Source organism: Giraffa tippelskirchi, chromosome 7 (assembly GCF_054371585.1).
Source record: "Giraffa tippelskirchi isolate mGirTip1 chromosome 7, T2T-mGirTip1v1.2.pri, whole genome shotgun sequence".
NCBI classification, from domain to species: domain Eukaryota; kingdom Metazoa; phylum Chordata; class Mammalia; order Artiodactyla; family Giraffidae; genus Giraffa; species Giraffa tippelskirchi.
In genome coordinates, this window is record NC_137281.1 from 46,944,075 (window position 1) to 46,970,221 (window position 26,147).

Sequence of the window (26,147 nt, forward strand, 5' to 3'; positions counted from 1 at the left end):
AGAGTGAGCAGGCTCCGCCCTGGCAGGTTCTAGAAGTCTCCAAGGGCCTGGTCCCAGAGCAGCACGTCCCGCACCAAGGTGCAAGCAGGCCCAGAGGGGGCGTGCACCTCCCTCAAGGTCACACAGCAGGCCAGGCAGTGGGGTTAGCCTGACCAGGTCGGGTGGGTATCACCAAGGCTGTGGGGGCCCATCTGGACACGTAAGATCTGGAGCTGGTCACCTTCCCTTCTGCTCTGTGGCCATGGAGTCTCTGGGCTGGGAGGGGAGGATCTGTCTATGCCGGCGCTGAGGCCCTGCCCGTGTGGGGCTCTCCTGTGATCTGGCTGGAGGGGCAGACTGGGCTGGAGAGACACGGCTGGCGGATGGCAAACTCGCATCATCTCCTCGGAATGTTCCCACCCTAGGTCCCATCTGCTGGCCTGCTTTTGATTCCTGTTTACAGATGGGGCAACAAGGCCCAGAGGAGGGGACTGGGGACAGGCCAGGAGGGGGACCCAGGTCCTGCGGCACGAGCAGCGCTGTGGGATGTGCCCAGGTGAGCCAGTGAGGTCAAAGTGCACGGTGGGCAGCCAGCTGCTCCGCAGGAGGCCCACACACCTGCTGGAGCCATGTGGCTTCCCCCACCCGGGCTGGTGCCCCAGGCTTCATGGCGGCAAGACTCTCACCCTGGCTGCTGACAGGCTTGGTGGCCTTCTCTAAGCTGTCCCGCCCTCCAGGCCTCAGGACCAGAAGATGGCCTGGATCAGGCCACACCTGAATCCCACATCAGGAAACAAAAAGGGGCGGAGCTTGATCCTAACCCTGCTGTCACTAGTGACCACAGCGCCTTTTGGACAGACTCAGGCTCCCAGCTGTGACTCACAAAGTGTCAAAGGGACATGGTTAAGCTTTGGGGTAAAAGTGGTGGGGTCTATTTCTGCCACTCACTGCCAGGAGAGGAGAACATGTCTTGGAGAGGTCAGGGGATGGTCTTAGGTCACAAGGCCAGCAAGCAGCACAGGAGAGTGAAGCCCAGATCTCCCTGACCCCAACCCACGACCCCACCCAGGCAGTATGCTCTTGCTCACAGCAAAGCCGGCAAAAGGAGAGGCCGAGCACTCCGGGCCCTAGGCATGATCCTGTCCCCGTTCTACAGGTGTCAGCCGGGGAGCTGAGCGGGGTGGGAAGCCATCCTGACACCAGTCCTGCACACAGGCCCAGCCCTGGGGCCCTGGGCCCATGGTGGCAGCATGGCCAAGATGGAAGAAATAACCTGATGCGCGTCTTCCAGATAAGATGGCTCAGGGAGCCACTGGCTCAGAGCAAAGCCACTGGAGTGCTTGGAGGATTAGTGGCTCTTTGGGGCCAGGTGAGGGTTTCCCCTCTGCCTCCAGCCTGAGTGCCCCCAGGGAGCCCCTTGGAGTAACTGGACCCGGGCAGGAGAGCCTAGAACTAGCAGAAACAGCTGGAGGGCCTGGGAGCTGGGGGCATGTATGAAAACGCGACAGGCTGCAACGAGTTAAGAACCATATGGCATACACCGGGGTCTCTGGCCTCACGGCGGTAACTGGATGCTGAGACAGAGCCAGGCTCTGGTTCCCATGGGACCACGACCCGCTGGAGTCCAGTGCTGCCTGCTGCCCCTCAGCCTCAGATGCTGCCCTATCCCACGCCCACTCTGGGGGCTGAGCTCCACCAGATTTCTGCTGTGTAGTTCATGTTACTGATGGCCCGGCTCTGGAGCTGTGGCCGTGACCAAGATGATGCCCAGTTCACTGACAGGGAAAGTGAGACGAGAGGACTGCTGGGAGCTGCCCTCATGGCCCCTGCATGCCTTGAGCCCACCGCTGCTCAGGGGTCTCCCACTTGTCTGCCAGCCTGGTGCCCTCTGCCAGCACCCCTGAGTTCCAGGCTGGGCAGAGGCTGAGCCTCCCTGGAATGGGGTGGTCTCATTCCAGGCCAGAGGTTTTCAAAGGGCTTCGAGCCCAGAAGCTCCTTCCCAAGAAGCTGCCCACAGACCCTGCACCCACAGTGGCCGGTGGTGGGGGTGGGGCTGGAGCTCAGACTCAGAGGACCCCTCTTAAGCCCCTCCCTTGGGGTGGGACACACCTGCCCCCACACCTGCCGCCTGGGTGGCTGTGTCTCATGGGGCCCGCCTAGCGCCGGGTGGAGCCGGCAGGCAGGCAGGTTCCCCGGCGCCGATGGCAGAGGGGGCTGGTGGGGTGGCAAGGAGGCCCCTCCATCGTGGGCCGGTGGTGCCAGGTACCGCAGGGCCTGGGCCAGGGAGGGCCCTTTGGGGGCAGGATCCTGGACACCCTGGCTGGGGGCCTCTGTTCCCAAGTCCCCTCATGTGTGCAGCGGGGGCGCCTCCACCAGCTCGCTGTGCCCTGAGCTGCCTCTAGCACCGAGGGGCCCACGTGTGCATTTTAGTGGTTCTCAGTCTCTCCCTAGAACGTACCCCTTGGGTGGGGGGCACTGGCAGCTGGCTGTGTCTGAGAGTGCCCGGGTGCAGCCCACCCTATGGGCATCTGTCTGCAGGATGGTGGTAGGGGGGTGGACCTGGGGCTGAGCACCCGGGCCCTGCTGACGAGCCCCAGGCCTGGGAGAAGGGGCAGCTGGTCGTGTGGGGTTGGGGGGTGGGGTATGCCCCCCACTCCCGCCTGCACCTGCCCTGAGCCCCCAGATGCATGGAGTGCCAGAGCCACCCCTGGGGCTCCCACTTCCCATCTGCGAAGAGCTGGCACGTGGGCTGGGCGAGGAGGGGGACATGCTGGCCCCTGGGCCTGGAGTCCACTGTGGACTGGCCCCACCCCCCAGCGGGTGATGTCAGCCCTCAGGTGCTGAGGCCCCTGCACCCCCCCACCCCTGCCAGCTGGTGCTGTGAACTTCTCTTCCTATCGCTGGGACATCGCTGGGATTATTGATTTTTTGACACAGAACAACAGCCTATCTCTATCGGGCTGAACCCTGGCCCCGGCTAATGGCAGACTGGGACTGCCTGGGGACAGCCAGCAGTGCAGGGCGGGGCTGGCCCCATACCAGGGTTCTGATGGACCCCCTTTGCCCACCCGCCCGCGGGGCCCCAGCACCACGGCTGCCCCAGGGCCTCAAAGTAGGTGGCCGCACGGTCTCTCCAGCCTTCCTGAAAAGCTTAAAAAAAGAACTGTCCTGGTCTCCAGGCCTCAGCCTTCCCACCTGCGGAGTGGGCAGAGGGCCCCAGCAGCTCCGCGCCCTGGGACTCTGATCTTGGGAGAGACCCTGTGGCCTGAGAAACCGGGTGGGCAGGGGTCCCTGGCTCTCTCTAGCCCTGCCTGGTCCTGGAGGGGTGGGCTGGAAGCAGGACCTGTGATAAGGTAAGGAAAATACCTCCTGTGCAAACAGCTTATCAGGCTCCTATCAGCCTGGGCGTCCTGGCCCCAGCCCTGTTTTCCAGGGGCCAACGCCACCAAGGGCCTTTCCTTCCGGCTGGCTTCTAGCTCACCACCTCTCAGTCGGCCCAGCTGGCCCCACCGCCCCCTGTGCCCCGGGACCCCACCCACCTGCCCCTCGGGCCCTGTCTCTCCACTGTGAATGGGCAGGAGCAGTGGGCATGAAGGCAGCTGAGGCTCTAGGCCGAGGCTGTATGGTTGAGAGGGTGAAGGGAGGGTGAAGGGAGGGTGAAGGGAGGGTGCCCACCGGAGGGTGCCCACCCTGCCACTGCCAGGGCACCACCACAGGATCCTTGGCACTACCCCCGCCTGGCTGGGGCCCACTCCAGCCCCGAGGGCAGTGGTGGGCACTGAGGTTGGCCAACACCATCGAGGAAGTCGCCACACCACCCCACCCCACAGGGCCGGCCCCTAGGGAGCAAGAATCTCCCTTGGGAGAAGCGCTGGCAGACCCTGCGTGAGCACCCTTGGGCCACTCCGCCCATGGAAGAGGCTGAGCCCGGGAAGCGCTGTGTCACCCAAGGCCCCAGGGATCTGGTGCACTGGCCTGGGGCCCCTGAGGATGACCCAGCATGAGGCCGGTCCCAGGAACTGTAAGCCCCTCTCAGGAGCCAGACCTGCAGACGCTTGCTCCCAGGATGCGAATGACTCAGTCCTCAAGCTACCACGTGCCCTGGGGGTGGTGACTCTCTGCGTTCACAGAGGCAGAGACCGAGGGTCAGAGGGGATCTGGCCATGCAGTGCAGTGGTGACTGAGTTCAAGCCCAGCCCCTGATCCCTGTCCAGCTCTCTCTGTGTGTGTGGGGGTGGGGGGGGGCGGGGCGGGGCAGGGCAGGGGCCGAGGAAGAGGCGGCTTAGAGGACAGAAGGCCCTGCTTCCTGCACACAGCGGGCCCCGGCTGGCCCCAGCTCCAGACATAGCGTCCTTCCCTGAGCCTCTGCTCAGGAGCCTCCAGGGCACCCCCGTCGACCCTCCACAGAGCACGCATGTCTGCACCCCAAGGCTGGGCTCCACCGGCTCTCTGCCTCGGGGACCCGCACCCCCTCTCATCTGCCGAGGTGATGGCTCCTGCCCTCTCTGCCAGGTCCCGGGCCTGCAGGAGAGGCAGAAGAAAGGCCCAGGACCGGGGAGGCAGCGGCGGCAGTAGGCACACACAGAGTGGCAGGAGCGTCTGTACACAATCCGTTTCTTTGGGAATCAATTCTCCCTTTTCGTGTAGACATTTTGCAGAGCAGCAGAAATAAAAACATTGATGGCTTACTATCTTCCGCACGCGGCGATAACTATCCATACCACCACACCACCCTACGCCTGTCTGCGTTTGAGATTATTTTTTCTGGGGTAAATTCCTAGAAGTTGAACTGCTGAGTCAAGGCCGGGGCACCTAAGTGCCCCGAGGGGCTCAGGCGGCTCTGGCCTGAGCACCTGGACGTGTGTGAGCACTTGCGGGGCTGCAGTGGCCAACCCGGCACCCACTGCACCCAGCAGCTCCCAGCCCCACAGAGACCACAGCAGACCTGGGACCTGGGCTGGCTGGCTGGCTGCCAGGGCCACCTAGCAGAGGGGCATGTGCGTGGGGATGGGGTCGAGGAGGGGTGGACACAGAGGCTCTGTCTGGAGGGGGAGGGGTGGCCAAGGCGGCAGGACCCCCCCCCACACACACACACAATATGCCCTGATAGCATCGCTCATTTCAGGCCCTGCTCGGCCCCTTCGGGCAGGATATGACCAGCCCTTGAGCCGATGGCAGCCCCTTTGTCCCATCTCCAGGCACCGATCTTATCGGTCGCGTCCACTGCCGTAGTAATGGAAACACGCGGTGAGGAAATAAGAAGTTAGTGCGCAGACAGAGCACTAACAATAAATAAATAAATAAGGAGCCCAGCGCTGCATGGGAGGGGCTCAGGGATACTGTTAGACTTGGGGGGAGGCCGGGTGGGCGGCTCCCCTCCTGGTCTGGCCGACCCTCTGCAGCTCACCCTCCTCACTTGTCAGGTGGGCTGGCCGGAGTCTCCCGCTCCCTGGGCTGCGAGGAGATCCTGAGACAGAGCCGGCGATGAGGGCGGCCCTGCCCCGGTCTTCCCCTGGCTCCCAGGGCCATGAGCCCCAGGCCACCACAAGGTGCCCCATCTGGGGCTGCGGGATCCCTGTGCAGGCTTGGAGAGGCCCCACGTCACACACCGCTCTGCCGCCCCGCCCACCCTCCTCAGCCCTCCTGGCTCCTCCAGATGGCCCAAGCATCTGGTCCCCCGTCCCACAGATGCGCGGCCCAGGTGCCAGGCCACACACTCCCGTAGGAGTGGGGATGGTGAGAAGTCAGTCTGTCCTGATGCCCTTGGTCAGTGGGCCCCACCAGCTGGGAGTAGCTGGATGGTCACCAGTGCTGGTGGTAGTAACCATGGCCGCACAGCCTTGGTGACGGCGGTGGTGGTGACCGCGCCGGTCCCTCGCCAGCAAAGGCGCTGATGACAGTGATGGCACGGCGTGGCCCTGACCGCCTGCCCCATGAAGCTGGCTTGGCGTCGGGGGTCCTCCTGTGTGTGGCCTGCGCATTCCACGGGAGGCGGTGGGGGGGTGGGGAGGCGAGCTGACACGCCCCAGGCCACGGTGGGCCCAGGAGGACGAGGAAGCACGCTTCCGGGAGGGGCCGCCCTCTCCAGGGGCTCCAGGCGGAGCCGGGTGGCCCCGCACCCCTGACGTCTGGAGGCCCTGGCGGGACAGGCGGACGCTCAGACGCCCGGCCTCGGGGTTGGGGGCAGCCAGGGCAGGAAGCCGGCGGGAGGGCGGAGGAGGAAGCCGGCTCGATTAGCACCCGCGGCAGAGATAGGCGGCCCAGCCGCAGATAGCCACTCCCGGAAGGTGGTGAGGTCAGCGGCCAGGCCTGGGCCCCCACCCGCCGCTGGGAGAGGGGGATCTGGGCCTGGCCATGTTCCCTGCAGGGCACCCTGCACCCCCTCCATCTCCCCCGGCACAGGGTCCATACTGGCCTACCAAGGGGCCTGGAGAACCCTGTGGGGCTGGGCTGGGAGGCGGGACTGCAGGGCCCAGCCCCGGTCACCCTGAATCTCTCTAGGCCTCAGTGTCCTCACCTGAAACATGGGAGCACAGTACCCACCGCTACATTTCAGTGTCAGCCTTTTCACGGGTCTCTCCGTGTCCACACCTGAGCCCCTACAGTCCACTCGCCACAAAGCCGCCGGGACCTGCACCGGCCATGTGGGTGGGCAGTCTTCCCGGTGTCCGCGGGGCCGGCTCCCTGCCCACTGAGCTCCGGGTGCAGATCCCCGAAGGTGAGAGGCACGCACTCCTTACCATGTGTGCTCCTTCTCGGTCGACTTCCCTGCTTAGCTTCTGGGCCCCTGCCGACTGCGGCCCCGGGAAGGCTGGGGCTCCCCCAGGGTCTGTGACAGAGACTGGCACACAGTAGGTGCTCAATGAATGAAAATGGGAGCGAGTGAGTGGACAGGCTATGTGGCGGGCAAGTCCAACGGGATGGTGGGCAAGTCTTGCTAAAGAGCGGCCCATGGATTGCCGTCTCGCTCATGGGTCCTGGCCCTCCGAGTGACCCGAGGCCCGGGCCTTTATAGGGGCGGAGGTTGAAGTCAGAACTGGGCCAAAGGGTGGCTTCTACTAGCCAGGCTGAAGCACCACTGACCACGGAGGGGGCTTCTCAGGGCTGAGGGGTCAGCAGCCTGGTCTAGGGGGGTGGGCCATGGCCTCAGGCCCCCTCAGGGTGGAGGGGGCGCAGGCTCTCTGCTCAGGGCCCTCCTGGGGTGTTGTGTGTGGCCTGGCACCTGGGTCTCTGGTGTCCGCTGGGCGGCACACGACGCGGCATCCACGTGGGCCAGGCCAGCCAGGAGGGACCTCGGGCTCACGGCCCCAGCTCAGACTTGGCCCCAGGACTCTCCCACAGGGCCCCGCTCAGTGCTGAGCTGTGCTGGTGGGCGCCGGCCGGGGGGTCAGGCCCCTCCCCTAGCCTGGGGACTGATGCCCTGGGGAGGGGGCTGGAGGACTGCTGATCCGGTCCTGGTCCACTCAGCTGTGAAGGGGGTCAGGATGGGTGGAGGGCGCTCTGGACGGGGGGCGGGGGGCAGTCTCAGGGAACATGTCTCTCTGGGGATATCTGGCGTGGAACACGGAGAAGAGGTAGCTCCTCACAGAGCTCCTGGCTCTGGTCTCTGGAGCTGACCCCAGGCTGACCCCCACTGCCCGCCATCGCCCCCTCCTGTACCCCTCCCCCCCCGCCCGCTAATCTAAGATAAATGGGCCTATTGGGCCGCAACGCCAGGCCCAGTGATAACACAAAATAGCTGAAATGATTTTTCCCACCCACACATGCCGAGCGGGTGGGAGGGGCCATGCGGCCAGGCCGTATCAGCCCATCTCCCCGCTGTCCATCAGGACGGGCCGTCCTGCCTCAGCCGCCTGCCCACCGCCGCCACCCGATAACAAACCTTGAGGTCTGCAGAGAAACTCCAGGCAGCAAGATTAGTCCACTGAGTGCACCCAGACGGCCAGCCCGACACCCTTGCGCATGCTCCTGGGCGAGAATGCCTAGCTTCTGGCAGACCCTGGGACCCTGCACAGAGAGGGTGTGGTTCCGGGGCCCAAGTGGAAAACAGCAGCCGCCATACCTGACCCCTGCTCCCAGAGGTGGTGTCCACTAACCCACTCTCCACGCAGCAGCCAACAAAACGCCCCGCTTCACACCCACCCCATGTTACAGCCAAGACAGTGAAGGCATCTCACTACAGTCCATGGCTTTGAGCCCAAACCCTGACCCATCTGTGGCCTGTCCTGCCTCTCCCCAACCCCGCTCCAGCCACGCCCATGCTGTCCAAACCTCAGGGTGTTTGCACGCACCCGCTCCTCACCTGAACACCCTCAGCCCACTCCAATGTATTCTTTAGGCTGCACCTTGGGGGTGGGGTACACCTATGGTGCTGTCCTGGCCTGACCACCTGGCTGTCCCCTCTGCTGACCTGCAGTGTGGTGGTGATGTGGCCAGCCTTCCCATCTCAGCCTTGAGAGCCCGGGATGAAGCTGAGAACCAAGAAGGTGACAATGCATATTTGGTCATCTGAATTTTGTCTTGTAAACAGAGGTCACCAGGAAAGAGTTCCAGGCCCCGATACACTTACAGGTGAAGGGAACCTGTTCCTGGGGCTCTGACCACACTGGCAGGTCACAGGCCTGGCCACCTGTGGAGCCCAGGCCACCCTCAGGGCCACCTGATTAGCCACCAGAGCTGGGGGGGAGCCCTGGGGTCCCCTAGGTTCACCCCTTCACTCCCCAGCTACACGCTGCCCCTGAGGTGGACAGCCCTGCACTCAGGGGTGTCTGGACCATGCTGCCTCCCAGACAGGCACGTGGAGAACTGGATAGGTATGTGCTCATGTGGTCTGCCCCAGCCAAGTCCCAGGCGGGAGGGGATCCCCCCACGAGGTCTGGCTGCAGAGGAGGCTCTCGGGTCCCTGGGGGCCCAAACCCAGCCCAGCCCCCACTCACTGCCCTCCCTCTGTTTCTCATGCCCTGGCCAGGAGGCTGAGGTCACGCCAACCGCCACTGCAACGGAGGCCACGAGGTGGGTGATAGGGCCAGGACCCTCCACAGTTGAAGGGGACCGTCAGGGCTTGTAGCCCTCCCGGGGGCTGCCTGTGTGCCCAACCCTCTGCTTTTCCTGCACGTTGACTGGGGAAGCAAAGGGGGAGCCCGTCACTGGGGCCGCGGGGCAGAGGCAGGGCAGGGCCATCACAGATGTGAGGTGGGGATTTCAGATTATAGCTCCCAGCCATCTGCATATCGGAATTCTAAACAGCCAGCCCCTCGAACAAACAAGGTCATTTCAAAGATAAAAACACCCGGCTCCCTGGGTCCCTGCCGTCCGCCGCTCTCCTCTACCCTCATACTCAGGCTGGTGGCTCAAGGGGAGATGAGGACAGGGCCAGGCAGGGCAGCCCCCTGCCCAGCACCCCCTCCCCAGTGTGGGCTGTAGCCGCCCCTCAGACTCAAGGCCAGAGGTGGGTCCCCTGCTCTGCTCTCATTTTCACAGTGGCAGCCCCAAGGGATCCCCTCTCTTGGGACCAGACCCTTCCCCCCAGCACCCTGCTCAGCACCCTGGGGTCCTGGCATGGGCTGTGCCTCAGGCTGGCACTCTCCTCTCCCACATCCACATGGACCTGCTGACCTCAGTGCCTTCGCGCCCACAAGCCCCTCAGGGTCACTTTTCTGCCGAGGACCCTCCCCTCCCAGATAGTCCACGGGGGGCTGGCTGGTGGTGTTTGGGCTCCATGAGGATGGAGGTACTCTTGCCCACCTGGTATGGGCTGCGTGCCAGCCTCACCCCCAGTGCTGCTGCCCCTGCCGCTCGGAGGAAGTGACCAACCTCTCTGCAGACCCAGTGAGGACCCCAGGCTTCTGACGGTCAGTGGGGTTCAGGAGCCTGGGGTGCCTGTTACCAGCAGGGGCTCGCAGTGCGGTTCCTCCCTGCCCCGTGGTCTCACACAGTGGCTTCTCCCCCAGACCCTCCCTGACCCAGAGAGGCCAGGGCCGTCCCAGCAGATTGACGGCACTGAGTGGGGAGCTGGCTCTGCTCTGCGTGCTTATAAAGACAAGGAAACCAAGCCCAGAGAGGTTAAGCAACCTATCCACAATCGCTCAGCAAAGCTGGCCCCAGGCCTGGACAGGCAGGTTCCGGCCTCTTAGCACAGCCGGGGCTGGACGGGGTTCCCGCCTGAAGCGGCCGCACTCGAGAAGTAGCCGCCAGCAGCGGACGACGCTCACGACGTCTGAAGTGAAGTGACATCCGGAGCGCCTCCCCACCTGTTTCTGGAGCTCTGGGGTCGTGGTGGGGTGAGGGGTGGTGTGTGGCGAGGAGGGAGCTGGCGTGGGGGTGGTAATGAGGCCAGAGCTGACAGGCCCCTCACACACCCTGCAGCCCAGACTTCACTGTGTGTGCGGTGCGCGTCCAGGGTCCCCTGGGAGGAGGGGCTGGAAGGCCTCCCTTCTGCCTGGGCTGGGGGTGTCTCCTGGGGTCTCTGTTTGGGGCCTGGACCCCTGCAGGAAGGGCAGCCGCATCGGACCCATGCCTGGTTGGAGGGAGGTGTGTGGCCCAGCCTCTCTGCTGGGTTGAGTCACCTGCCCTGGGACCTTGCGGTCTCGGCCCCCACCTGGCATGGGGCTCACCCAGGAGCTGTCCTGGCCAGGGGAAGACAGTGGCTGGAAAGGCGGGGGCAGCGGGGGGAGGCAACCCCCTGCCGGGGCCGCAGCAGGTGTGTGTGAGCCCTGGGCCTCACACGGGAAACCGAGGCTCAGGGTCCAGCCAGTGGCCCCCAGAGCCAGGCAGCACAGGGTGCGCGTGGTCCCGGCTGGCACCCCATCCTGGAGGGAAAGGCAGGGTCCCTCCCCAATCTGGCTGGCCTGACAAGCCGGGTCCCCAGGGTGGCAGTCCTCACGGGGGATGGAGCAGGAGGAACAACTGGATGTCAAGAGATCCTCAGATGGGGAGGGGGAGACGAGCACAGGCAGGAGGTCAGAGGGACCGTGTGGGAGGGGCCAGCAAACCACCAGAGCACCAGGACCTGGCGAAGGCGTGGCTGCACACCCCTTTCCCTTGGTTGGCTGGTCCCTGGGCCGGGCACTGCCCTTGGGGACGCCGATCCAGCCAGCCCCGGCAAGGCCTTCCTCTCATCACCAGTGGGGCGGCCCCTACAAGATAAGAGCCCACGGGGCCTCTCTGGCTTCCCGGCCAGGCGATAAGTGTGGCCTGTTTGGGGTCTGATAGAGGATGGCCACCACGGCGGTTGGCCAGCGGCCGCTTATCGGCCCATCGCTGCCCACTACGCAGAAATTCCTATCTGTGGGGGCCGACAGGGAGCCCCCCCACGGCCCCCTGAAGATGTAAATAGCGCAGGAAGCTCCAGCATGCACTCACCCGAGCCACGGCCCCCACAGATGCCCTGGGGCCAGGCCCTGATCTGCAGGGGCCTCTGCCTTCCCGTCCGTAGAACACGGATGCGGATGCTAAGAAGGCTGCGCGGCGGGCGGGGGCCGACGCAGGACAGCTGGGCCGGCGTCCACACATGCACGGCCCAAGCTCCAGAGGTGGGCTGGAGTCTCGTGTGCCGCCTCCAGGTGGTGACGTGGACAGGCCCCTGGGCTGCTCTGTGCCTGCCTCAGGGGCTGGTGTGAGGACAGCCTGGCCCCTTCGTCCCTGCAGTCACTCTGTCCAGCAACTGCAGCCTCAGCCCCCGCCTGCCCAGGGTCCAATCCCTGGACTGGTGGTGGTCCCTGGAGTGTCGGAGCCATGGGGCCAAGGCAGGGCTGACTTGAATCTGCGGGTGCCTTGTTGTTACCTCGCCCTAGACCTGGGGAAAGTGGGGCAGCAGAATGGGCCCCAGCCCCACAGCTCTGTCCCCCATGTGTGAAGAGGCCTGGCCCCACAGGTGGGTGTCCAGCTCAGCCGTGCCCGACCGGTGGCGCGGGTCGTGTAGATATGTGGCCTGAGGCCTGTCCCTGGCCAGGTGCTCCATGTGCTGTGGGCACAGCCAGCCAGGGCTCCTCGGGCCCCTCCCTGCCTGTCACTGGGTCACCGAGGTGAGGTGGGGGCGGCCGAGGAGTCCTGACGGCAGTGGAGTGGCTGTGCTAATGCCCCTTCCAGTCCTGGGCTAGCAGGAGGGCCCATCCATGCTGTCAGTGGACTAACCTGCCCCTGGCCTTGAGTCTGCGGTCGGGGTCCCCGTCCTGGTTGTGACCAGCGGCCAACCGGGCCCTCTCTGGGCCTCAGACGTGCACATACGGCAGAAAGAGGTGTGTGAAGTCAGCAGGGAGCCCAGAAGACACAGGAGCCCCTCATCTCTTCGGCGCCCTGCAGACATCACTAATAAATCCAGCACTCTCTTGCTGGTACCTCGGGATCACAATGAGGTTTACAGGGCTACTCGAACTGAACTGCAGGAGAGCATCTCTAACACCCCTGGGAGACCACGGGGGTCCTCTATGCCCATTCGAGGTCTTCCGGGCCCCCACAAGCTAAAGCCCTCACTGTATGTCCCCCGCGACCTCCCTCCCCACACTGCTGGCCGCACTGGTGTCACAGTTCCCCAAGAACCTGTCTGTTCAGAGTTGACGTCCGGTACACAGCAGGTGCTCAATACGGTACACAGCAGGTGCTCAATATGTGCTTGCTACGTGGGCGCACGCCTGGCCTGGGAGTGTGGCCTCCGTCCAGTCCCTGCATTCACCAGGGCCATGCCTGCCCTCCCTCACCTAGCGGCCCCCACGCGGGGCCCTGACGGCGCTGTGCCTGGTGAGCCGCATCAGCTCCAATTAGGAATCGCAGCAACAGGCGACGCACCTAGCCCGCCTGCGACTCAAGCTGGTGGAAATGGGGTGCCTCAGGGAGAGCCTGGTGGGCTCTGAGCTCACAATTCCAGCTACAAATGGGGTGGGGCGGGGCAGTGTTGGGAGGCACAGAATCGCTTCAAAGACGCCCTTTGTCCAGGAACCTGGGGGCTGGAGCTGCCTCCTGTCTCCCCTCCCACCCCTCGAGGCCGGAGCCCCTTCCTGGCTGGCAAGGGCCTGGCACGCGGGCAGCTCCAGATCCACACCCCCACCACCCTGCCTTGGCCCTGCTGCTCCCGCCTGGCGGATGCCCTTCCCGTCTCACGGCTGCTCCGCTGTCCCAGCCAGACCACACCCTGCCTCCAAGGAACCCTCAGAAGCCCATCAACTGCGCAGGGCCCCTAGTTTAGCTCTGAGTGTTGGCCCTGCTCGGTGCCCCCTCCAGGGAACCTGCAGACCCACAGGCTGGCTGGACTTTGGAACAGACGCCAGGCTTGGGCCCAACAGTTCACCACCCACCTCCTGGCCAGTGCGCCTGGCCTGTCCACCACGCCCCACCCCGTGCCATCAGGTGGCCGGTTCTCAGGACCCCCCACAGGCTGGGCCCCAGGGCCGCCCTGTGGGGTGACCCTGCCGGACCCGGCCACAGGCACGCTTACCAGGCTCGCTTACCTGGCCCGCTCCAAGGGCTGCTGGCCGCCTCCTCCTCCGGCCTCATCTCTGGCTCCCGATGCTCCGGCTCCTCGGGGCCTCCTGGGGACGTGGGGGCTGGCGGCAGCGGAGGGGGTGGAGGATTAGCGTCTGCAGAAAGGAGACCAGTAGGTTCCCTGGAGCCTCAGGACACTGAGATGTCTGCCCACCCTGGCCCGTGGCCGCAAGGGATACTGAAGCCAGGTGGGTGAGCGTGTGGCCGCGGTGCCCCCCTCACCCAGGCTTCTTCAAACTGGGGAATGCGATCAGACATCTCAATTTCGCCCCCGGCCTTTTAAAAAAAACAAACCCTCAGCCCCTCATTAACTGCAGCAGTGATAGGCGCCGTCCCCGCTGCTGTTAATAATTAGAGTGTGGATGGCCTTTCGGCACGCCCAGGCCAGCGGCACACGCGCGGCCCAGCTCCCGGTCTCCTCCACCGGCAGCTGGGGGCCCCTCCGCCAAGCCCCGCACCCAATTCCAGCCCAAAGGGCATATTTGCCTTCCCTGCTGGACCGATAACCACTGCCGCCCCCAATCAATGAGGTTCCATAAAAGCCCCCCCTTGGTGACGTCATGCACCCGGCAGATTATTAATACTGCGATAAGGGCTGTGATTAACATCGAATAAATCAATCACACGGTATAAAAGTCCTATTATTTTTGGCTATAAATCAACGCGGCTGGCATCTGAGCTCCAGCCACTGTGCGGGAGCCGCGCTGGGCCCGCCCGACAGGCAGACATTGCTCCTGCCACCTTATCGCGCCCATCAGCGTGTTATCACCGCAGTCTGTGCCAGGTGCAACCCCGACTGTTTTTTCCAGCTCCTCCCCGGGCCCACCCCCACTCCACGCAGCCCAGCTCCCAGATCAGATAAGGGACCCGGCTCCCCGGGGGCAAAGTCCACCAGGAACCAGCCGCTGGCCCTCTGGAGAGTGAGGCCCCCATGAGCTCGCAGCACCTGATGGTGATGGAGGTGGTGGTGGAGGCCCCTCGCCATGCCCTGGGCCACTGAGGGGCTCAGGCCCAGTTACAGATGTGGAAACCAAGGCTCAGAGAGGGCCGAGGCCGGGGCCAGGCTGGGGTGGGTGGGGCGGGTGCTAGCTGCAGTGCTGAGTGACTGATGGAGATGATGAAGGCAGAGACAGAAACAGCCACGAATAAGAATGTCAGAATCCAGGCCTGTGCTCCTCTGCTCTGCCTGCTGCCCAGGGGAGCTGAGGATGATGGGAGCCCTGGCCCTGGGTTTGAGTCCTGCTGGCCTGGCCTCACTGCAGGGGCCGGGACCCCAACGGGCTGCACTGGGGAAAGGCACACAGGCTGAAGGTCTCAGAGGATGAGGCCTGTTGGGGGCCTGTGGTTATCCCGGGGAGACACTGACACTGGAACACTGTAGGGGTGGGGGGTCTGCAGTGAGGAGCCCCCCACCTTCTGTCTGGAATCTCAGCCCCTCAGTCCCAGCCCTGCCGGGCTGTCCTGCTGTCCTTCTGCGTCCCACCCCAGGGCCTTTGCACAGGCGGCTCCACATGTCCTGCAGGTCTGCTCATGGCTGCCCCTACCCATCTCGCCTCCACTCCGCGTCACAGCACCACTCAGTCCTGTGACTGTCTCCCCCATCACACTATGGCCTGGGGGTCACTCTGCCTCTGTGCGTGGGGCTTCGTGGCACAGAGTGGGAATGGGAGTGAGGTCTCCATCCATGGCCAGCAGGGCAGAGGGGGTGGGGGTGAGGTGAGCAGGACTCAGAGCCCACCCCCCCAAACCCTCTAACCACCCCTCAGTCTCAGGTCTCTCTTCTGGAAAACAGGGGTGAGGGCACTGACCTCCCCCAGGGCCTCCACCTCAGGGAGGCCCCTCCTCCTGGGGGTCTCTGGGGCAATCTGAGGACGTGACTGGCCCGAGAGGCTGGTCCAGCTTCGAGGCCCTTCTAGGGACCTGGCCAGAGACTCCTTGGTGTCGGTTAATCCACCCCTGGGTGTGTGTGGGAATCTCTCCTCCCAAATCCTGCCCTCAGCTTCAGAAACGAACCCCCAACCCCTAGGACACTGCCACCAGGAGGGCCCAAGGAAAGATTCCAGGTGCCAAGGGTGGGGTGGGGTGGGGAGTCCACCTGAATCCAGACCTAGGGTGGGATCTTGTTCGGGAGTTTATGGGCGGGGTGACCCCGGGCACATCACTCAGCCTCTTGGGGCCTCATTCTCTCGTCTGTCAAGGGAGCCCCACATGTGCTGAGGCAAGCGTCCCTGTTTCACTGAGTCTGGGAGGTCACTCAGAGCCCACGTGACCCCGACTTAGCCTGGACTAGAACCTCCCCCTCTGGGCCTCGCTCTCCCCATCTGCCCCATGAAGGGCTCAGCTTTCCAGACCCCCATCTCTGACCCCCTCCATGCCTTCTCCTGGTCCCGCCAGGCACGGCCTGCACACGGGGACCTCTCAGCACAACGCCCATTTCACACGTGTGGAAACTTGAGTCCTCGGTGGGCACTGGCTCTTGTGAAGTGGCGAAGATAGGGGGCAGCCCAGGGGGCCGGGGCCCGGCCTGCGGGGCCCACCGCCCGACTCACCTGGACTGGAAGGGCTCGCGGGCTCGGGCTCCAGCACTGTGGCCTCCCGCTCTGGGAGACTGGTGTCCGTGGCCTGGGCCTCTTCTTTGGCCTCCATGTCTCCGAGGGAACCTGCGGACACAGCCCCAGAGGAGTCGTGAGGCGCTGTCCCCTCACGGTGCACCCACCACCGGCCCCCTGACCCTCCCAGAACCGACGCAGCAGGGCCCAGGTGGAGTCTCAGCCCCTCACGCAGTCAGAGGCCTCGAGGGGGCGGCCACGAGCAGGGGGTCCCCCAGGGACGCACGTATCCCGCCCTGTACCCACCCCAAGCCCTGCACTGGTTCCCACGCCTGAGGGTCACCTGGCTGTCCACTGGCCAGGCCTGCCCCCTGGGGTCCCCAAGGGAAACATTGCCCTGGCCTCTGCCCGGCTGACCCCGTGCCCGGGCCCCCTCCTGCAGGAAGCCCCCACACTCAGGGTTCCGAGGTCCGGGGACGTGCTGAGCTCGTCAACCTGATTAAAGCGGCAATGGCCGAGGAGGCACAGGTGGGCACGCAGGTGCCTGCAACCAGCCTGTCATCTTCCCTCAGAGGCTCCTGAAGTGGGGCGGGGGGGTGCCCCGCGGGGCTCTCCTGACAGCCGAGCAGGCAGCCTGATCCCAGACCACCTGGGAAACCTGCCGGGGGCCCCCATGTGCAGGCCAGGGTGGCACCCTCTGCCCCAAGGTCAGGACGGTGCCTGTGCTGGGGGAGAGACGGGTGGAGAGCCGCTGTCCCACCTCACCCTCCGCCAATCCCCCCAGACCCTCCCACCGCCCCCTTCCCAGCTCCTCCTCCGGACACCCGCCCCGCCCCGCCCCGCCCCTCCCCTCCCCACCCCACCCACTGCTCGGCTGCACCCCTGGATTCTAGCTCCAGGCCCCCACGGAGCTGTAAGGACAGGAGGTGGGCCAGTGGGCCCTCACCTCTCGTGGCCGTGGGGCTCAGACACATAACCAGCCCCAGGGCGAACCCTCATGGCATGGTCTCTCATCAGTGCGCCCACATGGGAGGCTCAACGGCAGGCTGGGAGCGCCCCAGACTCGGGCACCTGGGACGAGTGGGCAGCCTGACCCTCTGTGACCTCCCCCGCCCGTGGGGTTGGCTGGAGCAAGCACTGCCGGTAGCCTTGTGGGGGCGCAGCACACAGGCCTGGGGTCGGCCCATTTGCCGGCGTCTTTCTAGAAGTCTGGGTGCTTCCGCAGCTTACTCAGAGTGGAGAGGGGGCCCAGAAGCTGTGGGCCCTCGTGCAGACGGCAGGGACTTCCTGGCCTCAGTGGCCGGTTCCAGAGAAGGGGTGCGAAGCCCCTGCTTTCAGGGATTGCGGGGACCAGGGTCCTGGGGTTGGGCATTTGCCTCTCCCGATCCCACTCTACCGCCCAGGTGGGCCTCAGCCACCCAGGGAGGCCCCAGCTCCTGGCGGCTCCATTTATGAAAGAACAAAGGCATCCGCTCGGCACAAAGCGTGACAGGAGCGTGAAGAAAGAGGCTGCCGGCCGCAGCAATTTATCCTAATGGCGCTAATTCATTCTAGCACAATTAATGCTCTGATAACGCAGGAGACAATCGCCAACCAGCAAATGGCTCCAGGCCCACAAGAGGGATGTAATGCCGGGATTCCTGCCCCACCAGGCCTCGGAGCCTCTGCTGGAGCCTCCCCGCTGCCGTGACACCCCAGGGGCCATCTGGGCACCTGGGTCCCGGCTCCACCCGCGGGGTAGGGGGGTGGGACAGGAAGGTTTCTCCACTGACTGGAGGGACACTGCTGCTTCTCCAAGTGCCCTGGGCCAGAAAAAACCCCTTATCCCTGAGGAACCCTTTCTGCCCACACACCCTAGCAGCTGGGCCAGGCCAACCCTCGGCCAGGCAGGCGGGGTCCTTGCTGTGTGACTTTAGGCAAGTTGCTCCACCTCTCTGCACTCAGAAATCGTAATAGCTCCAACCCCACATCATGAAGCCTGATTTCGTCTGCATGGAGCCGTGATCAGGGCCTGACACACAGTAAGAGTTCAGGAAACACCAACATCACCAACATCAACATAACACCAACATCAACAGTTACTGATGCCCAGCACCCAGCAGGGCCTGGGAAACGGGGCCAGGGTGGGGAGGGGCACTGCTCCTATGTAGCTTCACGTGTCTGTGAGTCCTGCGCTCCGCATCAACAAACGTCTCCCCTTTAAGCCCTCCCTGGCCTCGTAGCCCAGGGGTGGAGGACAGTGGGGAAGGTGTGAGTGGGGAGCAGCAGCGGGAGGCAGGCCCAGATGTCAGGTGCCATGGGCAAGTGCCTGGGGGCCTCCCAATGCCTCAGAGGTGAGCCCCAGGTGGCCACTTTGCAGGTGAGTCAACAGAGGCCTTCGGCCAGAACCCCCCCCACACTGCACCTTCCTGGCTGCTGCTCAGGCTTCCCCCACCCTGCCCGTGATCTGGGGTGAGGGTGACACCAGCCCCGTTGCCCGGAGGGGTGGAGAGCGGGGTCCAAGGCCGAGCACCTGTCTGGAGGCATCCACGGGGACGATGCTGGTCACCCGCGCTGGGCACAGCCCCCGCTGCCCAGAGCCCCTCGGTTATCACAGCAAGCAGACGGCCCGCGAGCCGATCTGTCTCCTGCTCATTAAGCCGGACGCCGAAATGGAAATGAAAACATAATAGCTATTTGATTGGGGGTGAGATATTTTGCATATTGGCTTGGCACTGATAGTGGAATTTCATCAACTCCCTTTTTTCATGCTTTAAAACTGAATTACTGAGACAGGCTCTGTGTGGAGGAACGATCCCTGCTCCTTCCAAGCCCTGGGCTGCCTGGTCCTCCCAGCTTTGATGGTGAGACAGCTGGGGGTCCTTTTGAATGACTGCCTGGAAGAAAGCCAGAGCTGGCAGCTGAGGGGGACAAAAGCCCCTGAGGTGGCCCCAAGGCGGCTGGTGCAGAGTCGGGAAGTCCAGAGGCCCCGGGTGAACCCCGGCGGCCCCTGCAGATTGTGCTCGCCCCCTAGGCCACTGGAAACATTAAGTGAAAGAATTGGGGCCAAGTCTGGCGGCCTCGCACCTGGACTCTGTGCGTGACCAGGGTGTGGGCATTTCCTGAGACCCCCCCACGTGGCTGCTGTGTTACACAGTCATTCACGGCTGTGGGGCGGTCCTCTGTGTCTCCAAAGCACAGAGGAGGAGGGGAGGTGGGACTGCCAGCCCCCCTCAGTGCTGGGGCCGGGGCCTGGTCGTACTCACAAGCCCACTGGCCCAGGGGTGGGATGGACACTGGTGGGCTCGCGACCCTGCTCAGGTCTCCACCTGGAGTGTGGTGGACATGAGTGCCCACGGCCTCCTGCTCAACTGCTGTTTATGACCATGTTCTCCATTCACTCATGAAACCTTCCCTGAGTCCATCTTCCTGCACCAAGCCCTGGGGGCCCTGCAGCCAACACATGCCCTGACCCCCACCCCCTAGGAAAAAAAATGTGGAAAATGCAAGTGTGGCCACTGCCACCAAGGAGAGGTGGGGAGGCCAGTCAGGGAAGGCCTCCTGGAGGAGGTGACAAGTAAGTGGCAATCTGGAATGGGACAGAAGGAGACCGCATGCAAATGGGGCAGGGGAAGAGCACTCCGGGAGGAAGGAAGAGCAGGACTCGAGGCCTGGGCCTTGTGTGCCACCCACCTGTCCAGGTTCCACATGGAAAGCAGCTCGCGAGAGCAGCTTGTGTCCAGGGCTGGGGTCTGGGTTCAGTGAGGTGATGTCGGTGGGTGCTGAGCATAGGCCTGACTTTATTACAACTGTTACTATGATTTTAGCTCCCCAGGGAGGGGCCCTATGGGCTCCTCTGGGGGGGGTTTCGGGGGGCATGGGGGTGGAGACCGAGGGGCATGGCAGAGGGAGGGGTATGAGGGGCTGGGGGCTGGGCAGGGCATTGTGGGCAGAGGAGAAAGACTGCCCCCCAGGCTTGTGGAAGGCCTGGCCCCCTGTCCCGCTGGCTCCGGTCAGCTGGCAGGCAGGAGAGGCACGGGGCTGCCAGGGAGAGACCCTGGCCTCTGGGCGGCACAGTGACCAGATAAGGGCCTGATAACAGACAGAAAATAGCAACAGATTCAGACTTTCCCATCGCTGGGCAGCGGGGCAGCTCGGGCCACGGCGGGGACAGAAGTCTGTGGGGATGGGCCCGCTCTCCCCACAGGGCTGTGCTGTGTCCTGGGGGCTCGGGCTGCACTCGCAGACTGAATGGGTCTGAATCATGACCCCTGAGGGGCCCCGTGGGACCTCTGGTGACCCACTTCCAGCAGGAGGGGCTCTGGTGTGGAGGAGGGAGCTGAAGCCCTGAGTGCAGAGGCCACCCCGGCCCCTCGGGGCCACATGATCCCTTCTTCACCCCCAGTTCTCACAAGGAGCCAAGCTGAGTTGGATGGAGTGAAGCGAGTGAGAATGGGAGCCCTTGGCCAGCAGGCGAGCAGGTCGGGCCTGGCACATGGGGCTGGGGTGAAGGGCAGGGCTATCCTATGCCTCGGAGCCCGAGAAGCCAGGGCAGGAAAGGGGCGCAGGGGTAGGCAGCGGGGAGACAAAGTCTCAGGAAAGGTCACCCCAGGGAAGGTCACCAAGGCCTGGAGGGTTGCATCAAGTCAGGACTTCATACACCTCTGCCAACACTCAGTAGGGAGGTGGGTCCCGGACTCCGGGCCCTAAGAGGCTCGCATGGCACAGGGGCACAGGCCCCTTGGAGGAGGCTGGGGGTCTGGGAGACGCCCTGGGCACCCGCAGGTCCTCTCACACCCACCGGCCCACCAGGGGCCCTTGGCCACACTGTCCTGCCGCCCCCCGCCCAGCTGAGGCCTCCTCCTCTCTCTGTGAGATCCGCCCCTGACCCCAGTCCAGGTCTGTCCTGCAGCCTCACATTCGTCTGCAATTCTTCCCAGGGTGGGGTGCTCTGATGCTTTGCTGCCCCCTAGTTCCCCCAGTAGGGAGACCCCCACCCCCGCTGCAGCCCACTTCTCAGAAGGCGTTGCCGCAGTGGCCCAGCGGGCTGCTCCCTAGGCTGAAGGTGCCCCCACAGCTGCGATGATGGGACAGCTCCCTGCAAGCGCAGAGTGGCCTCTGGTCCTCTGGAGGCTCGGGCTGGGAGGGGCACACACGCCCCAGTGGTGACCTGCCAGCGGCCCTCATCAACCCAGGATCAGGCCCTGCTGACAGCTAGGGCGACCACAAAGAGGATGTTGGCGAGATAATCTTGGCTTCTTCCAGTGGGCAGCCTGCCCTGTGGAGGGGACAACGAGGGGCTGAACCTCTGTGTGCTGGGGGCCTGGGCCCGGACTCCCTCCTGCGCTGGTCCCGGCACCCTCTCCCCTGACCTGCCCAGGAAGGGCATGGCCCTGGGACAGAGGAGATGGGGGTTGAGGGGACAGACTGACTCCCACTAAGGGTGAGTGGGACAGCACTCAGGCGCACCGCGCACTGGGGGGCTCAGGACTCCTTGTAGAGGAGCAGGTGTGGGCGAGGGCCACCCTCAGGTGCAGCACCCCCCATGGCTGTGGTGAGGTGAGCAGTGGGTCACCTGCCTTTGCTTCCAGGCTGTGAGCTGGACTTGACCCGTGAGGCCTCCTAGCCCCCAGGGCACCCAGACGGACCCCGAGGGTGCTGGTGGGCACGGTGTCCCCAGTGAGCCAGGCCCAGGAGGTGGCTGGCTGCTGGCACAACCCACTCTGGGTCACTGGAGGGCAAGGAGGGACTTGGGTGCTCATAGCTGAGCCCAGCAGGGCCACACTCTATAGGAATGGGGGCCCCACACTCCTAGGAACAGAGTGCTGTGATCTATCCCAGCTTTTAACAAATTAAAACATTGTAAGGAGATACCCTTTGCATACAATGATGTTCATCCTTTTAGGCATCACTCAGCTTTTGGAAGCCTGTTCATTTAAAGACATGTTTCCCTGGTGGCTCAGAGGGTAAAGTGTCTGCCTGCAATGTGGGAGACCTGGGTTCGATCCTTGGGTCCGGAAGATCCCCTGGAGAAGGAAATAGCAACCCACTCTGGTACTCTTGCCTGGAAAATCCCATGGACAGAGAAGCCTGGTAGGCTACAGTCCATAGGGATGCAAAGAGTCGGACATGACTGAGTGACTGAGCGACTTCACTTTTCCCTGGTGGTCCAGTAGCTAAGACTCCGTGCTCCCAAAGCAGGGGGTCCGGGTTCAATCCCTGGTTGGGGAACTAGATCCCACATACCGCAACTAAGAGTTTGCGTGCTGCAACTAAAGATTCCTCATGCCACAACAAACAGGAAGATCCCGCATGCTGCAAGTGAGACCCCTTGCAATGAAACCCAGTCCCCCCATGGCTCAGGCTCTTGCAAACAAACACTCTAGCAGCCCAAATGCCCACTGGCTTCTCCCCAAAGCTCTGCAGGGGTCAATCAGAATCTTAGCCCCTTTATGGCATCGACCACCTTTCTCAGTCACTTCTCCACACCCCCAGCTGACCCAGCGCCTGGCCGTGAGGTCCTGACCCCAGCTTCCTTTGTCCCCACTTCCAGAACCCCCCGATTTATGTGCTGACGGCCTCACAGGAGGTCTGCAGCTGGGCTGCCAGCTGTGGAGGGAAGTCCTGGGTGCCCAGAAGACAGCAGAGGGGACAGGTGGGGGGTACAGAGTGAGCCCAGCAAGCACACTCCTGGGGATCCTCTGTTCCCCAGCACCGGAAACAGAAGCCCTGGACTTGGGAGCCCCACTGTCTGGTGTAGCTGCTGAGCCTGGAGGACCACCCCAGGGCCTCAGGCACCCCTCACTCTGTGATGGGCCCCTCCGCCCTAGGCCTCCTCTCTCACCTTGGCCACACTGGTCAGCTCTCCCAGCCTCTCTCTTGGGGCTGTCAGCACTGATGCTGAATGACTGTCTCCACCTGTCTCCCCATTCCTGGTTCCTGGTGATGCTCACCCAGACCCCCCATGGAACATGGCCCACCACGATCACACCAGTACCTGCCTGCCCCTGGCTCTGGCAAGGTGGCACTGTCTCCTCATGGCACACTTGCTCCATCACTCCTCCTCTGTCTGCGCCCCGAGACTGGGGCACCCTCAGCTCTGGCCCACAGTAGGTGCTCAGGGACTCTGGTGACCACATGATGGGTGGGGGAGGGGAACAGGCTGGGGGCCACTGGGCCCCCAGGAGAAGAGCCGGGGCACAGTGGTGGGGCAAGTGGGAGCCTGGGGGCTGAGCCTGTTTGTTGGGGGGTGGGTGTGAACTAGGGAATGAGCCCTGGGAGCCCTGAATGTGCCACCTGCCCCCACTGGCGGAAGAGAAGCTGGCTGGGCCTGCCTGGGTCTCTGAGGCCTGGTGAGTAGGGGACTCCAGGCGGGCAGAGAGGAGTTGTGGGAAATAGGACACTAACACCCACGGGGCCCTGCGCCCAGCCACCACTACTTCCTCCTGCAGCCAGCCTGGAGCTGATGGGTGAGCTTGGGGGGCTTAACTGCCCTAGCCTGAGGACCATGACTGGACCCCCCAACACACATCACCCCTCAAGGCTGCACTGGGCAGGCAGGACCACGAGCAGCTCTGGGATCTCTGCCAGGCAGGAGCAATGCTACAACCCTCATGACGCTTGTAACGACCCTTGGTGTGACCCCATCCTCCGGGGAGGGTGGGGAAACCAGGGCACAGAGAGGTAAAGAAACTTGCCCAAGGCCTCGCAGCTGGGGGAGTGGACAGGCTGCCATCTGCTCTCCCTTCCAGAGTCCTGCATACTCCCCGAGGCCCATCCCCGCTCAACCCGCTGTCCCTGTTTGTAGAGGCAGGGGCACTCATAGAGCTGCTGTGAAGGTGGACAGGTAAGGGTTTTTCAGGAGATAAAGATGCCCCCTGGATGGGGGTGTCCTTCCCAGGAGCACCGTGATTCCTTCCACCAGGCCTGCCACACGTTGGGTCAACTGTGAGCAAACAGGTCCAGACCGGGGACTCATCTTGGATACCATGAAGGGCCAGGAAGGGTACAGGATAAAGAATGGTGGGTGGGTATGGAGTGGTCACCGAGGGCTTCTCGGAGGAGGTGACATTTAAGCTGTGACTGTGAAGAGGGAGAACTGCCCGTGCAAAGTCCCGGGATTAGGGAAGAGTTTGGTGATTTGGCTGCACCAGGTTGGAGCACCAGATTGAGAGAGGCGGAGGGGCTGGCCAGTTGGGGTTTATTCTCAGCACCATAGGACACTCAGCAGAATCTGGACACTGGACTGCAGGAAGGACCCCAGGGTGTGGCTGCTGTGGCCTGGCTGCCACCTCCAGGCCGTCCCCGGTTCTTTGCCACCTCCTCAGGCCGGCTCCGGGTCCTTCCCTGCCCGGAGCCTGTCCCATCTCTCAGATCAGGGCCAGCGGCCTGGTCCCCCACCTCGGTCCCTGGGGGCAGAGGCCCAGGCGAGCAAGGCAGAGAGAAAGGGGAGGCGGAGGAGGCGGGAAGAAAGCGCAGGGCCTGAGAAAGCCCAGCCCGGCTGATAGGGGAGAGATTGGTTTCAGTCGGAGCTGCGCCTGCCAAGTCCACATCCTACCGGCAGCCTGCACTTACTCAACATTCATCACCGCTGAGCTCGGAAACTTTATCAACGCTAGAGGTTGGCGCCATCTCTGGGCCTGGCCACTCCCGGCCCTCCGATGGGCCCGATAGCCGCTGATAGATTACGCGAGATTGTTTCACTCTGGAGAACCGATTACGAATGCTCCTGGGGGAGGGGGGCAGACCACGTGGCCTGGGGGTGGGGGGAGGGCTGGGGTTTTCCAGAACACGCTGGCACATGTGGCAGAGACCCCACGGATGACTGGTGGGGAGGAGGAGGGTGTGAGGCCACTCGCGGGGCGGGAGCAGTGGTCAAGGCCACGGCGCGTGGCAGGGTGACCGTCGCTGTGGCACAGCCGTGAGTGGGCAGGGGGACTGGGGGAGGAGAGGACGGGAGGAGCTCCTGAGGACGAGGACGGGCCGCGGGGAGATTCTCTCCAGATGGGCCGATAAGGCTGACAGATGGGAGTGGGGCCGCGGCTAATGGAGCCGTCGCTGTGCAGCCTGAGTCAGACGGATAGAGGCCGACTGCTTCCCGGCCGGGGCTCCGTGTGACAGGCTCTGCTGTCTGACGTGGGGCGGGAGACTGGGGGGGACACGGGCTGGGCGCCGAGCCCTCAACTCTCATCCCTGGGGGCTGTGGCCCCAAGGGGCCCATGGCCAGGCCTGCCCGGGCACGTCCACAGCCAGCCCCTGGGCACAATTGCCTTGGTCCCAAACTGCAGAGGGCCCTCTCTCCACGGGGACTCCCACGCCCACTCGGGCTCTGGGTTCCATTCATGCCATGGCGCAGTGGCCCTGGGGGCCTGGGGGGAGGGGCGGAGGTGTCTCCTCCTCCAGGCAGGCCCTTCAGATGCTCAGAGAGCCAGGACTAGGATGCGCATTGGGCCTGAGAGACTCTAGTGTCCAGACTCAAGGCCAGTGCCGTGGGTGTCTTTCCAGCACCTGGGGACAGTGTGCAGCGAGGGAGGAAGGAGCACGGTCCTTTGGTGGGCGGGGGTGGCTGTTTTCCTGCTCGGTGTACCTGGTCAGAAGCAGCCAATCCCTTCTGCCCCCACCTCACAGACGGGGAAACTGAGGCCCGAAGGGGCAGGGCTCCGGGACCCACGGGGAGTTGGTGGCCGTGCAGGGCTTGAGCCCCAACCTCCCAGCCAGTGCACCCCTCATCCCTGTGGGGCCTGGAGCCACAGCGTCCAGGAAGCTGGGGGCAGGGACACTGGGAGGCCACTCACCACCCTGAGCCCGGCTCCTCAGGTGTAAACTAGGAGTTAACCATCAGCCTCAAGTTCACAGATGAAAGGAGAAGGAGGCTGCAGGGGCTAGGAGACTGGGGTGGGGGGTGGTCAGGGTTCAGTGGGACAGAGCCTCGTTGGGAAGATGGAAAATTTCTGGAAATGGACAGTGGTGATGACTTGTGAATGACTTACTGCCACTGAGTTACTTGAAATGGATAAATGGTGTTTCATGTTATGTGAATTTACCAAGCACAGACACACACACACATACATGTGGGTCTGCCACCTGCCACCACAAGCAACAGTGGGGGCTCCCTGAGTGCCCGTTCCCTCCCTTCGGGATTCAGATACACCCCCCTCCACAGCC

At 63.9% G+C, this 26,147-nt stretch overlaps 1 protein-coding gene across 2 annotated transcripts in view; it reads right to left on the reverse strand.

Moving 5' to 3' along the window:
- The window catches only part of ZFPM1 (zinc finger protein, FOG family member 1), a 61,489-nt gene that overhangs the window by 20,902 nt on the left and 14,440 nt on the right, over positions 1-26,147 (reverse strand). The window contains exons 2-3 of one of the 2 annotated variants that reach the window (XM_081511991.1): positions 16,005-16,115; positions 13,422-13,517 (exon numbers count right to left, since the gene is read on the reverse strand). In XM_081511991.1, the coding sequence (XP_081368117.1) occupies positions 13,422-13,517; positions 16,005-16,115 (207 nt within the window). Of the gene's footprint in view, positions 1-13,421; positions 13,551-16,004; positions 16,116-26,147 lie in introns of both variants that reach the window. The other variant, XM_081511990.1, reaches the window with a different exon arrangement.